This window comes from Meriones unguiculatus, chromosome 6, assembly GCF_030254825.1.
Source record: "Meriones unguiculatus strain TT.TT164.6M chromosome 6, Bangor_MerUng_6.1, whole genome shotgun sequence".
Classification (NCBI taxonomy): Eukaryota; Metazoa; Chordata; class Mammalia; order Rodentia; family Muridae; genus Meriones; species Meriones unguiculatus.
In genome coordinates this window covers 136,668,377-136,682,941 of record NC_083354.1, presented here as the reverse complement: position 1 = coordinate 136,682,941, position 14,565 = coordinate 136,668,377, and the positions used below count along the sequence as shown (strand labels likewise).

Below are 14,565 nucleotides of genomic sequence, written 5' to 3'. Positions count from 1 at the left end.
CTGGAATCAAACCTGGGTTCCTTTGTAAGGGGCAGCTGGTGCTTTTCACCACTGAGCCATCTCTTCAGCCCCTGAACAGTTTTGTGGTTTAAATCTTTAGTTTTAACCACTCTCTAAAAGTATTATGAAGCAGAGTGCTTACCAGGTCTGTCTTTACAGCTATCCAATTCATGGTTGTAGTTAAAACCACCATCTTTGTGTAAAGCCTAATCTCGGGTAAAACAAGCCCTATGTCTTAATACACTGTAACTGAATTCATGCAGGTCTATTAAATGTGTAAAGCTTTCGTGTTTGTCTATACTTTTAAACTTTACTAGTGTGAGAATGAGATAGTTTTCTGCAATTGTCCTGTTAGGCAGGCGGGAATAAAAATATATAGGTGTGACATTAGTAAACATTAGGGTTAAATGTTTTTCTTCTGTACTATTGCTTATCCTTAAAGAAAGGGATGATATTCTGGAAAAGATACATGGAAGTACAAGAATGGAAGTGAGTGTATGTGTTTGTGAGGTATTAGTCATCAGTTATTTTTTTAAAATGTTCATTTTTCTTTCTTTGAACTCTTTATTTAACACCTCCCCCTCAAGGGAAAAAAATGAGTTTAGAGAGAGGTAACTTTGTTACTGAAATCCTCATTATTAAGAATTTTTCTTAGGAAACCAAAAATAAAATAATATTTTTACTGTGAAAACATTCTTTTGTCTAATTTTTAAAGAACTATTTCTCATAAAAAGTGAACTGATTACTGAAGCTGGAAATAATTCATTGTTGTTAATTGTTAACATAAAACTTAAATAGTATCATCAAGAACTAATTCATAGGAAAAGTAGATTTATTTTAATTGATTTGCAACTCGTAGTCATTGGGGTAATAGCACTTTCCATGTCTTTCTTGCCATTTTAAGTATCCTGGTGGCATTGTATTCAAAAGAATATTCGAAAAGTGAAAGAGACAAGGGGTTTCTCTTAGACTTGGTAAAACCAGCCAGTGACTGCTGGGGAACCGCATCTGTTGCTCTGCAGTCAGGGGCTTGGTAAACCTTGCCCTTTAGCTGGCCAGGGATAGGTAACGAAGCCAAAAAAACAGCAGAGGAAACTGATGCTTTTTGAAGGCAAACAGCCTCAGAGCAGCAGTTATGAATGTTAACATTTTTAGCAATGAAACCTAACAAGTATAATTAGGATGTGTAAATAAATAAGCAACTTCTCTGCTATTTGAAATGTTATATATTTTGCCTACCAAAAAAGCATGTTTTATTTCAGGAAATGAAAAATAATCCTGTGCATTTAATCACTGAAGAAGATCTGAAACAAATTTCCATTTTAGAAAGTGTTAATACAAATAAAAAGGATAAAAAAGATGAGCGCAGGAAGAAAGCAACAGGTAATAAATCATTAATAAATAAGACTCAAAGCTGAGTTGTTTGTAAGTACGTGTGTGTAGCACATATATATACTTGCATATCACAGATAGTTCCCACTTCTGGAAGCAAAAACAAAACCCTGAAGCAAAAGAGCAGAGCTGGAGCTGTAACAGTACCTGACGAAGCTGTAGTGTAGTTACAGAGACAGCATGGTACTGGCACAAATCTAGACACACAGATGTGTGTGTGGAATAGAAATCAGCCAAGCAGTTTCCGCTGTCAGAATCCTGACAAGGGCTGAAAACATACACTGGGGGGGGAAATGGTGCTTCTTTAGCAAGTGCTGCTGGGAAAGTTGAATTTTACTTTTTTACATGAGCTTTATACTAAGGCCATTTGAAAAGCTTCTTATTTAATTGATTTATTTTAACTGCTAATCTAAACCCAATCTTGCATTCAATTAAGCTGTAAGTATTTTTTTAATTTCTGATTTTATGTGTATGGATGTTTGGCCTTTATGTATATCCATGCACCACATGTGTTCCTGGTGCCTGAGGAGGCCAAGAGGACATCTGGATCCAGGAAGTGGAGTTAACAGACAGTTGTGAGCTGCCGTGTGGGTGCTGGGAATCTAACATGAATTCTCTGTAGGCACAGACAATGCTCTTCACTACTAAGCCGTCTCTTTAGCCCCTACTAAGTTAAATTTTAATCATGAAAACGGAAATGACAGTGTATTCGGATTTTGTATGTATTTGTGAAAAGATACAAGGCCATTTTGTGTGTGTGTGACTATCCATGTCTCCTGTCTTCCTTTCTGTATTCTCATATTTGCCAAGTCCATACTCACTTCGAGGCCTCTGCACTGATTATACTGCTTCTATACTGCTTAACTTCATTGCTTCATCCAAACTTAAAGTAACTGAGTTCTTGCATTTTGAGTTTGACTCAAAATGTCCCTGACTCCTCACAATAGTGACCTCACATGTGTTATCTTTCCAGTTTGGGGGAACATATTGGTGTGTTATATAGTTTGGAAACAATGTCCATGGTTGTGTCCCTAGTACCTAAAACACCACTTGGTATAATGTAAGGTTTTCTAAGCAAATCTCCCTGCTAACACATTTTTAAGTTTGTAATCAGTGGGAGTACTCTAGGGAGTACTTTCATTTAGTAATTTATGGCTGAGAAGCACGAATATTTTCCCCATTTTTACTAGTAGAACAAGTTATTAGTGCTATGTCAATGCTAAAACTATTCAGACTTTTTTCATTAATAAGCTAATAAGCACCAAACATGTATGCTTAAAACATAATTTTTGCTATGAAAATTCTTTCTGGTTTCATTAGTTAAGAATTTTCCTCTTACAAAACCTTTTTTTGTAAGACCCTTGAAATAATTTTTAATATTCTCTCCATTCTTCCAGAAAAGCCATAAGTTACTTCAGTAACTCCTAATCCTCATGGATACACTCATTCTGTCACTTTATTTAGAGTGGTATTTAGAAATACACAAGTGTTGATTGATGACGGAAGTCAGTATACTCAATCTATTTCTTTCTCAAAGTTATGGGTCGTGTAGCATTTCGTTGTCAGTAACTGCAGTTATGTGGCATGAATTAATTATAGTGCATTCAATCACATCTGACTCAAATGCCCTCCTAGAAAAAAAAAAAAACAAACAAAAACCTGCTACCAAATATTAAAGCTACATTTCACTTAGGCATGTGGTTTTATTTTTTGTCATTATAAAGTCAAGGAAAATAAATTCTAAAATATAATGAAATCTAAGGGATTTCTGCTTAAATGCTAGAAAAGTATATTTAGTTTATGGAAATCCCTTTATTTTACTCAATAAATAATGCTTATGACGAAAACTACTTAATGCTTATAACCCACTATAAAATGAGTATTGTGTTTTATAGAAAAGAGATTCTAAATGTAGACATTTAATGGCCGAGAACTACCTCAGTAAGGTGCCTTTAGTCTCATGCACAATACTTGAGCTCCTCATGATTTGTATTTAACTCTTTAGTAAGTAATTGATTGAAAATAATTTATTGAGATCAGGTTTCTCTGTGTAGCCTTGGTTTTCCTGTACTTGTTTTGTAGAACAGACTGGCCTCAAACTCACAGAGGTCCACTTGCCTCTGCCTCCCTGAGTACTGGGATTATAGGCATGTGCTACTGTGCCAGGCTTACTTTTTAACCATCTCATCTTACAAATTCATAATTTAGGTGAGTGGTGGGTGAGTCAGACTCCTTCAAACACGAGTAATAATCAGTCTTTTAACCAAGAAGGGAAACCTGGTGAAATGTCATAGTAATGAGTATAAAATAATGCGGTAGTAACAGATGGGAGTAAATGAATGGTTGCTTCTTTAAGGGGACAAGGAAAGGTGAAGGGGTGGCCAGAAAGATGAATCGGTGGTTAAGAGCATTGGTTGTTCTTCCAAAGGACGCTGGTTTAAGTACCAGCACCCACATGGCGGCTAGCAGCCATCTGCAACTCCAGTTCCAGAGGATCTGATGCCATCTCTGGCCTCAGTGGGCCCTGCATGCATGTGGTACACGCGCTGACAAAACACTCAAACGCATAATTGAAAAATACTCATATTCTTAAAAAGACCATATGTATATAAGCTGCAAAAACAAGAAGCATTGAGATTACAGTTAAAACAATCCCAGGAGATTAAGTTCATACTGATTTCTAATTGTTGTAATAAAATTTAATATTGTTATATGGAAACTGATCTTAAAAAGAATTTGTTTTTTTTCTTTAGTTTGCTTTTTATTTTTCTGTTATATCCTTTAATATAGCAATATGATACCTTCATTTTTCAAAACTTGTTAATAATACTAACTAATGTATTTCTACCAGAGGGTACTGGAAGTGTGAGAGGAGGAGGAGGGGGCAATGCCAGAGAATACAAAATTAAAAAAGTGAAGAAGAAGGGAAGAAGAGATGATGACAGTGATGATGAATCTCAGTCATCTCATGCTGGTGTGTAGCTTTCATTTCACTATTTATTTGTGTGTATATGGTTTTCTTAACATTTTTCTTAAGATGCTTGTAATTAGGTACTTGTATTTGTATAGAGTGTATTTGTTTTGAATTTTCAGTCCCTGCAAATTTCAGAGTTTAATAATATAAAGGATAAACCTGTCTTAGTTTTTAGGCTGGAAATCATTATATAAACAAAGGGGCCTTGACAGTCAAGTCGCTTATTGTAAGGTTTGTCATAGTTAACTATGTTGCCTCTCATCTCCCAGTGATAATCCTATGATACAAAAATGAATAGTTAAAAGACAAAAGAACTAAAAAGTGCTAACACTGGAAATACAGTTACTGTCAAGACATACATGGGGGCACACATTGTAATCTCAGCACTTATGAGGTAGAGGCAGAAGAATCAGGAGTTCAAGGTCAGCCTTGAGTTGGAGGTCAGACTGGGCTACATGAGAATCTATCTCCAGACTAAATCAAAATTAGAATCAAGCTTAATGCTGGAGTATTGTCTAGAAATTCTGACTTTTGAGATTCGCTGTAAATATTGGCTCATTTACTGATGTAATTTTAACAAAAGGGGTGGAAATATTTTAGAAGATGTAAAATAGGCAAATAATAATAACAACAGTGACAAGTAAAAAAACTTCTTCATGGGGTGTCTGTGACCACTGGGGACAGCAGAGTGCTGATTCACATGAGATAAGAAGGAAATCTGGCTCAACACTACTCAGAGCCAGTGTTGGTTCAAACTTCTAGAGTCTGACACCAGGTAGTTTATTGTGGGCATATGCAAGTGCAGTACAAGTTGACAAAACGTTTCTTGGCGTAATACAGTCCTCGGTGCACAAAGATGCATAATGACACCAAAACTCTTCTCAAAGTACCTGTCGCTTCTTTCCACGTATGTGGGTTCTAGAGATAGGTTACATGTGTTGTGTTAAGGGAGTAGTGTTATGTAAGGGAGGATCTGGTATGGTTTTGGTCATAGAGGTTCATCTGGGCTATTAGCCACCTCCAGTCCTGGTTGTGGGAGTTTGGGGGAATCCCTGGCCATTCACATAATACAGAGGTCTTCTAGACTATTAGCCACAGCTGGTTCTGCTGGTGGGAGGTTGACCTTCCAGATAGGGCAGGAATTACCTTAGGCTGTTAGCCACCTCCACTCCCACCTTCCAGGAATAAATCAGTTCTACATCTTCTTGGGAAAGACAACCCTGTGTGCTTTTTAGGGAAAGACAATTCCTGCTTTCCCTAGTGCTGTCTGTGAGTACACAATACCTCTTCACCTTGAAAGGACTCCTGGAAATACCTTTGAAGGGTGAAGGATAGATGTTGGAAGCTAATGCAAAGAATCATATGCTTGTTCAGCTTTCACAATATGTGCCTGGCTTGTTACTTATATCTAAGATGAATTAACTGCCTTTTGCATCTTTTAGTTCCTGGGCTTCTTAATGTTTATCAGGATTAACGCATCAAGAGACATATTTTGCTTTTCTAAACACAGCTATAGTTTTTTAAAGAGAAGATCATAAAACATAATAGTACTCACCTCTTATCCCTAGCAACAGCTGAAAAAAAAAAAAAAAAAAACCCACAAATGCAGATAATATGTTACAATTGGTAGCATCACAGTGCTTAGGCTTTCCTTTAAAATATTTTAAGAAAGATTGAAATAGCTAAATTGTTACTGTGCAGAAAATAATGTTAATTAAAGAAAGTCTTTCTAATAGAAACAACTTACTCTGCTTACCCTTGCTCTAAACAGCATCAACATGTGTGTGCTGTTTTTCATTTTATGTGCTTGTTTATTTATTCCTAAGATGTGGTAGGGACAAGAATAAAGACAAATTTTTAAAAAGTTACTCTCTAATACCTGTAATCTTAGAAAAATGAGGCATGTGACATTCTTTTGTGCATGATTATTGAGGCACTGTGACAGCAGTAAAACCATTCCACCTTAAAAGTAATTTCAGTGCTTTGAAAAGGGTTATGTTATAATCTTTGAAATGGAGGGTGAAATTAGGTTCTCAACTAAAATACAGAATCAAGTCAGTATGAAAGATTACTGGAGGAAATGTATTAACAACCTATAAAAGGATTACAGGAAGCAAACAGGAAAAGACTAGTGTGAACATCAGGGTTGGAGAGCGGATCTCAGAAGAGAATAGAACTTTGGGTTCTGTACCTTAAAGGTATGATTTCAGCTGTTAGATTCTCATTGAGACTGAAAATTGATTTTGAGCCATTTTATTTTATTGCTAAGTTTCACCTGTGGAATCAACAATGTGATTTATCTAAAATAATCAATTGTATAAAAGGTATAGCTTTGTCATTTATAAAAAAATGCTGTTTGCTTTCTTTGATATTAATACTTTTCACGTAAGTAGTTAAGCATGGCATTTCTGCAATTAATGTAGCTGCATATAAATTTTATTGTTAATTAGTATAGAATTGTCTTTGGGAAAGCAAAAATAAATGATAAGCGTTTCTTTCATTTGTATCTTTCAAAAAAGCTGACTTTAACTTAGTCTTATCACTTTCTGAAGCTTTCATGAAAATTCATAGGCTGATTTGACTTCAGTAAGTACTCAGTTTTGTGAAAAAGAAAATTCTGCTCAGTGTCTGTTGTTCAGTGAGGACAAATCACACTTTTCTGAAAGATGATCTCCTACTTGATTGTTCTGATATCCCAGGTTAGATGGACAGAGTTGTCCTTGTGACCACCTTGTAAAGAAAGAGAAAAAACAGTTTAAGGAAAATTAAAACATGGCCATCTAAAAGAAATTCTAGTACATGAAGTTTTAAATTTTGATTGTATTAGATACTTGTGTTTGGAAGTAGTAATTCTGTTGACATAAAATATGTTGCTACCTGGTGAGGTGTGTATTACTACCTGGCCTTTGCCATTGAGTGTGTTTATTTTCCCCATGCTGATGTATGTTCCAGGAAAGAAGAAGCCGGACGTCACGTTTATGTTCCAGGACGAAATTGAAGATTGCTTAAGGAAACACGTGCAAGATGCCCCTGAGGAGTTTGTTTCAGAACTCGCAGAATACTTAATAAAGTAAGTGTCAATTGTATCTCTTCGCATTTCTGACAGTGTAATTTTTCACTAAGATCTTAAAAAACAGCTTTTAGGACTTTTGTTTTTTTTTTCTTTTGAGTCTTTGAATTTAGTTTAAACATAAAATTCCAAATTCATTTTCCTTCCGCAAGAGTTTCACTTAACCCTTCGTAAACACTTTTGGCAGTATGGACAGTAGAAACTCGGAACCTCTGAAGTGTTCCCTGACGTTGCAGTCCTCCTTAGCTCTTGCTGCTCCTTTACATAGCATGAAAAACAGCATCTAAAAAGAAAGGGATCTTTCTATTTTGATTGACTAAGAGTAAACAATGGGTACTTGAAGTCTCTGGAGGGAGGAAAATTGACCCCAAAAACATTAAGTGTGGAAACTTCTACCTTGTGAATAAGCCATGCTCAGTTTACATGCAAAAATCAAGGAAATTTTACATAACTTAACCATTACTAACCATACCTGATCATCCTTCAAGTCAGACCCAACACATAAGTCTCATAGAGATAATCCAAAAGCTCAGGGAATCTAACTTTTTTTTAGTTTGGAGTAGTGCTTTATAGATTTTTTAAAAATATAAGTAAATTTTATACATAAATATATTACAGAGCCATAGTATATAAAAATAGAAAATAGATACTACTAGTTATGCAGCATTGATGTTTTTTAAGTAATCTATTGTAAAGCTTGTGTTTTGTTTTGTTTTTTCAAGATATCTATTTTATGTAAAGATTTATTTATTTTATGTATGTAAATACTCTGTCTTCATGCACGCCAGAAGAGGGCATCAGATCCCATTACAGATGGTTGTAAGCCACCATGTGGTTGCTGGGAATTGAAATCAGGACCTCTGGAAGAGTGCTTATAACTGATGAGCCAGATCTCCAGCCCCAAATATATCATCTTAATAGTACTTTGGAAATCAAGAGCTTTTCTTTTTGTATTTCCTGAGAATGAGGATCAAACTTATATTCTGCCCTTTTCCTAATTAACTTGAAAGATCTGTTTCATGGAGTGTTTGTTGCTATCATTCTTGTCACTTTTTCTGCAATTTCGTTGAATACCATAAAATGGTGTAAAATTTTAAAATTATTCTTAATCCTGTAAAACAAATTCTTTTTCTCTCTCTCTTTTTTGTTGGTTTTTGGTTTGTTTGTTTTTGTTTGTTTGTTTTCAAAACAGAGTTTCTCTGTATAGCCTTGGCTGTCCTGGACTTACTTTGTAGACTAGCCTGGGCTCAAACTCACAGCAATCCACCTGCCTCTACCTCCCTGAGTGCTAGGATTAAAGGAGTGTGCTACCACACCCAGCTGTAAAAACAAATTCTTTACTGAACCTTGCTTCAAATTAATTTTATTTCCTCGAACGAAGGACTCTTTTTTTTTTAAATGTTATTTCACAATAACAAAAATGTTATGTGTGTTGATGCAGTACATTTTAATTAATGTTATTTATCTTGTCACAGACCTCTTAATAAAATATATCTTGAGGTGGTACGTTCAGTGTTCTTGTCTTCAACTTCTGCTTCTGGAACTGGCAGAAAACGTACAATCAAGGACTTACAAGAAGAGGTTTCAAACCTGTACAATAATATCAGATTATTTGAAAAGGGGATGAAATATTTTTCAGGTATGTTTAATAAGAGTGTCTGTTTTACAGATGCTTGTAATTTTGCAAGGAAGTTGCTCTTAATAAAGTGTCTTTCTTCTCCAGATGACACACAGACCGCGCTTACCAAGCACTTGCTAAAGACAGTGTGTACCGACATCACTAACCTCATGTTCAACTTCCTAGCCTCAGATTTAATGATGGCAGTAGAGGACCCCGCAGCCATCACTAGTGAGGTATGTTCGTGATTTCATTGCTGCTTGATGTAATGGGAGTCTGAGCACATTTTCATTTTCTCTCTTTTGAAAAAGTTTAAAGGAAAAATAAGATTAAAGTTTTTATACAAAAAACAATACTAAAGAAGTTAAGTAAGTAATTGTACAATGCTTATATAATTTTACAAGAATTGATAATATGACCAAACTACTTATAGTAAAGAGGTATAATTACTTTATAATAAATAAGACTTTTTCTAATTGTGTCTGTCAATCTTCCCCCTTTCCTAGTTATTTGTAACTCCTTTAATAATTAGTCCAGTTTTCTTCAGCTCACAGTCATTTTCTTTTGATGGCAGAATGCTACTTAATATTGAGACAAACACCAGTTTATTTGTTTAAAATTTTGATCTGAAACTAGGACCCAAGACCATCGCTTCTGCACTTGGCATGTGAGGTAGAGCCATGGCTCAGTAGGGTTTTGGTCTGTTCCTTTGGTAATAATGAGTATTCCTCTTCCTTCTCATCCTTCTGGGATCATCTGACAGTTGAAGATTCAGGAAAAATGAGTGAGAAAGTCTTTCTGTGGCTGAGTGCATTTATAACTGGCTTTGAATGTGATAAGACCACATCCATCTAATGCCGTGGCCGCTTTTACTATGGTTTGTTGCCGCAGAGTTGGCATGATAGTTCTTGGTGTGTTTTAATTTTAGGTAACTCCCTTACATAATAAAGACCATCCTTCAACCCCAGACAGAAGTGCAGTTATTTACCCCAGTACTACTTGGAAGATACTGGATTCCTCCTCTCTCATCTTGAGCAGCAACTCCAACACTCTGGAATGTTCCATGTCCTCTGTCTCTTTACCAACTACTCTAAAAATTACAAAATTGGCAATCTTGCTGTGTGGCCTTAAAAAGAATGAAAATTGGTGTGAGATGGAGCAAAGAGGCTCAGAGTAGCATGTGTCTTCATAAATACAGTGTACCCCTCAGGTCCGTCCTCTTGAAGTGTATTAGAGGGGTTGATCTGTTTGATCTGCAATACTCTGAAATTTACAGTATCCATATCTATGAAAGATAACGAAAGCTTCCTTATACCATGTATTATGTAAGCCTGTAGCATAGCCACAGAAGACAACCCACTGCCTTTCCTACAGGCAGCTTTCCTCCTGTGGGAGAGCCATGTGCTAGAGCAACACCCTTTCAGGTGACACTGAAAAGAAAACCACGAGAGTCATTTTGCCAATATTCTCTATTCCCACAAGGCCAGGCACTCTGTAGTCTTCTAATGTCACTGGAAGCTGTAAAGATGGGGGCTGCATACAAGTTTTTTTGGCTTATGTGTTCCTAGCTCTATAGTTCTGTAAAATTTTAACATTTTTATTCCTGGTTTGAGGCCTAACATTCAAAGCACATGATATATTACATTAGCATTCTGTTGTAGTACTGAATATATGAGGATTTTTGTCTGTTTGATCTTACATCCAGCATATATCAAAAACACCATGTCAAAAGAACATTTTCCCTTACAGATAAGGAAAAAAATTTTAAGTAAATTGACGGAAGAAACCAAAGTAGCTCTCACAAAACTCCACAACTCTCTGAATGAAAAAGTAAGTCTGTGCTAACTGGCAGCCACAGTTAAAACTTTTATGTATAAAGCTCCTTGTGTTCATTCTAATCAGAATAATTATAAATGGAACCTGAACTAGTTGTACACTGTGTGCATGTACCTTTTGGGAAGGTGAAGGTAAGAGAAAGATGGGAACACTCAACATTTTTAGTCCTAAATCACAACTTCTGTTTGCCAGATGCCTTGTTAACAATTTGTGTTTGAGGTGTAAAATTACAAAACAGTATTAAATGTCTATAATTACATGTATATTAATTATAGAGCATAGAAGACTTCCTTTCTTGTCTGGATTCTGCAACAGAAGCTTGTGACATTATGGTGAAAAAAGGAGACAAAAAAAGGGAAAGGTAACATTGATTTTGTTGTTGCTATTCCTACACATGAACTGCTTCATGGTTGAGACCTGAGCATGACTGTGTGAGCCTGAGACTAAGAGAGCTGTAGACCTGCAGTCTGCTCACTTCCCTAATCCTGCAGATGATCAGTTCTGGTACATTGTATTAGGTTTCAGACCTTCCTTACAGGAAACCTTAGTTGATCCCAGCAACCTAAGAGTGAACGTCTACACTGAGTTCCCTTGCTCTATAGCTTTGTCTATAATGTTAATCTACCTGTGCCAACTAAAGTTAAAATAGTATGCATATATATCACCCATATCTAAAGAACTCCCGAAAATGTTGTGGAATGGAGTCATTAAACTGGAGGTGAAAAATGAATGCTGAAGGCTAAATAAATGATGAGCCCTTGTTTTGTACTTCTGTGATTTTGGTTTTGCAGGCAAATACTATTCCAGCATCGGCAGGCACTGGCTGAACAGCTGAAGGTCACAGAAGACCCTGCTCTTATTTTGCACCTCACGTCAGTCCTGTTATTCCAGTTCTCAACCCACAGCATGCTCCATGCACCTGGAAGATGTGTCCCACAGATCATTGCTTTTCTGCACAACAGAATCCCAGAGGTACCATATTTTAACACACTCGAAAATTTTCACACTTTTAAACATGGAGAAATTAGGATGTGAGTCATTGCCGACACCCAATCAGAGTGACAGAAATACAGAGAAGCCATTAGCCTGTATTGGCTTCATCCATGAATGGGAACAGTAAGTTAGGGATGGATGATTTAGTTTTGGTTTGGTTTGGTTTGGTTTTGAGCATAGTTCAAGAATCTGTCAGCATTCTGTAAAATCCATGGTTAAAAAAAAAAATCCTCTGATTTTAGAAGTTAAGTTTTCAGGAAAGACACAAGAATGTCTAAACTTCTGTCTCAGTTTCCCTAGTTTTGATTTAGTCTCCAAGGACAACTTCTTGACCAGTTCATCTAAGGAATCCAACCCCTAGCTAAAAGCAGTTTGACTTTTTTAACTCTTATTTTGTCCTTGGTGATAGAGCCTAGCTAAATTGGCTTCCTGTGACATGCTCTGCACAGGTTTTATTTCTCCCAGTCTGCACTCTGAGAACACAGACCTTGCTTGCCAGATTGAGCTTTCCACTAACATGGCCTTTTTTTTTTTTTTTTTTTTTTTTTTGTGAAGATAAGGCCCTTCAGTTTGTACTGTTCAAACAAATTCTATTTCTCTGTTCACAAAAAAAAAATAAATGTTCTTGTACACTTTCTTCTTTCTTTTCACAGGATCAACATTCTCTCTTGGTAAAATATCAAGGTTTGGTTGTGAAGCAGTTAGTCAGTCAAAATAAGAAGAGCGGGCAAGGAGAGGATCCATCCAGGGACATATTAGACAAGGAACAGCATGACATCAGCAGTACTACTCGGAAAGAGCTTCAGGAACTGTCCTTATCCATTAAGGACCTTGTTCTCAAGTCCAGGAAGTCATCTGTGACAGAGGAGTAATGCTGCTAGTTACCTCTTATTATAGAGTGAGTATTTTCCCCAAAGTAGATCCGTGATCACAGAACTAGTCCCTCAGCACACCCCACTCTCCCCTGCCATCCTCCACACAATTCAGATAAAATAGTGCTGTTGTATTAGAGGCAAATCTTAGGAGAATCTTTACAAGTGGAGTTCTTCATGAAACATTTTCTTTTCATATAACCTAAGAGTAATTTTTCAGGTAATAAAAGTTTTTCAAAGAGTCCTGAATCTAGAACATAGTATATGCTTTAATGTTCTTCTAGATGTTACAATGAAAAGTAAAATAGAATACTTGATCTTTCTAGGAGAGAGATTTTATGTCCAAAAAAAAATGAATTGGTTTTATTTTAAATTAATAGAGAATGGTTAAAAGTAGAAGTTTCAAATTTCTTTTGTATTACTGAGCTCTGGCTCTTTTGACAGGTAGAAGACCTTCTGCAAGAGTGTTTTAGAGGCCTTGGAAGTGGTTTACCAAGTGAAAACACTGAAGAAACATGTATTCTCAGAAAGCAGCCACAGGCACAGTGAGGGAACACACAAGGTGCACCACCAAACATTGCAAGGCACTCTGTGTGTCGGGGCGGCTAAGACAACAGAGGTGTTTCTTTGATTAGCCCTGTGTAGATTTCTAAGGTTTGTCTGTTTGATTTCTGTGGCTGATTTCACCCTGAGTTCTTTGATGGAACCTGTGTATTAGGTAGCTGGGCCATTCTAATGAACACAGAATCTGTGTGTTTAAACCATGCAGATCTTTATTCTAAAAGTAGAAATTTTTAAAAGTTGTGTTTTTGTTTTCTGTGATTTTTTGTTTAAGACTTATTAAAACAGTTTCTTAGAACAATAATTTAAATCAAGTAACTCCTAAGCGATGTCTTATTACTAGTCAAAATTTAGTTATTTGGAACCAAAATGTTTAAAGAATGCTGTTTTATATAATGCCTTATACATTGTTGAAATTTTTATATTTTAAGATGTTTAAATACAAAGATAAGACTACCTCTTTTCTGAAATGTCAAAGTGTTACTATTGCATGGAAATAATTACTAAAGTGGATAAGTACTGGCTTTTTTTATTTTTTTCCCCAGCAGCACAGGGATGTTTTATAACTTTAGTTCCAGGAAATCCAATGCTTTCTGGCCTCTGCAGACACCAACCATACACAGGGGGTATGAGATTTTATGCAAGCAAAACACCCATACACATAAATAAAAATAACAAATGATTTCACATTTATGTAATTTTTTATTGCATATTTCCATTAAGCAAAGGAAGAAAAGTGATAAATTCTCCTGACTCCAAAATCATCTCTTTTTTTTTTTAAATTCAGCTTCCAAATTCATACTCAGCTTACTCAACTTTTGTTTAATAACGTTATTTATGTTACAAAAAATACCAAAGTAACCCATATTTGCTCCACACTCAACTGTTAAAATAAATACAATATGAACTCAATTTAATTTACAAAATAAACTATAAAAATGTAAAGTTGTCTTAATCTTACTTGCATTTATTTCATTTATCCAAACGGTTCTTATTTTTCTTTAGTAAATAAAAAAGTGTTTATAAATTGTATAAACTGATACAAACGAAACTGATTTTGTCTGTAAAGATTTAATTTCTGATATATTCTTAATAGATTGAGTTAAGAACATTATTTAAACTAAAAATGTCTATCTTATTAAATTTTATATGCCATACTAAAAATAATAAATGCAGTCTATTTAATGTTTATATTTTTAATTATTCTGATTGTTATGAGAGGTGATTTTTTTTTTTTTTTTTTGCTCTG

The 14,565-nt window shown here is 35.5% G+C and overlaps 1 protein-coding gene across 1 annotated transcript in view; it reads left to right on the top strand.

The window, feature by feature from the left end:
• The window catches only part of Ufl1 (UFM1 specific ligase 1), a 32,797-nt gene extending 18,290 nt beyond the window's left edge, over positions 1 to 14,507 (top strand). Inside the window, exons 11-20 of the mRNA XM_021645515.2 lie at positions 1,263 to 1,383; positions 4,244 to 4,366; positions 7,319 to 7,436; positions 8,912 to 9,075; positions 9,160 to 9,290; positions 10,804 to 10,884; positions 11,166 to 11,251; positions 11,682 to 11,862; positions 12,537 to 12,781; positions 13,200 to 14,507. Coding sequence (XP_021501190.1) covers positions 1,263 to 1,383; positions 4,244 to 4,366; positions 7,319 to 7,436; positions 8,912 to 9,075; positions 9,160 to 9,290; positions 10,804 to 10,884; positions 11,166 to 11,251; positions 11,682 to 11,862; positions 12,537 to 12,755 — 1,224 coding nt within the window. The 3' untranslated portion in view covers positions 12,756 to 12,781; positions 13,200 to 14,507. The remainder of the gene's footprint in view (positions 1 to 1,262; positions 1,384 to 4,243; positions 4,367 to 7,318; positions 7,437 to 8,911; positions 9,076 to 9,159; positions 9,291 to 10,803; positions 10,885 to 11,165; positions 11,252 to 11,681; positions 11,863 to 12,536; positions 12,782 to 13,199) is intronic.
• Positions 14,508 to 14,565: the final 58 nt, after the last annotated feature.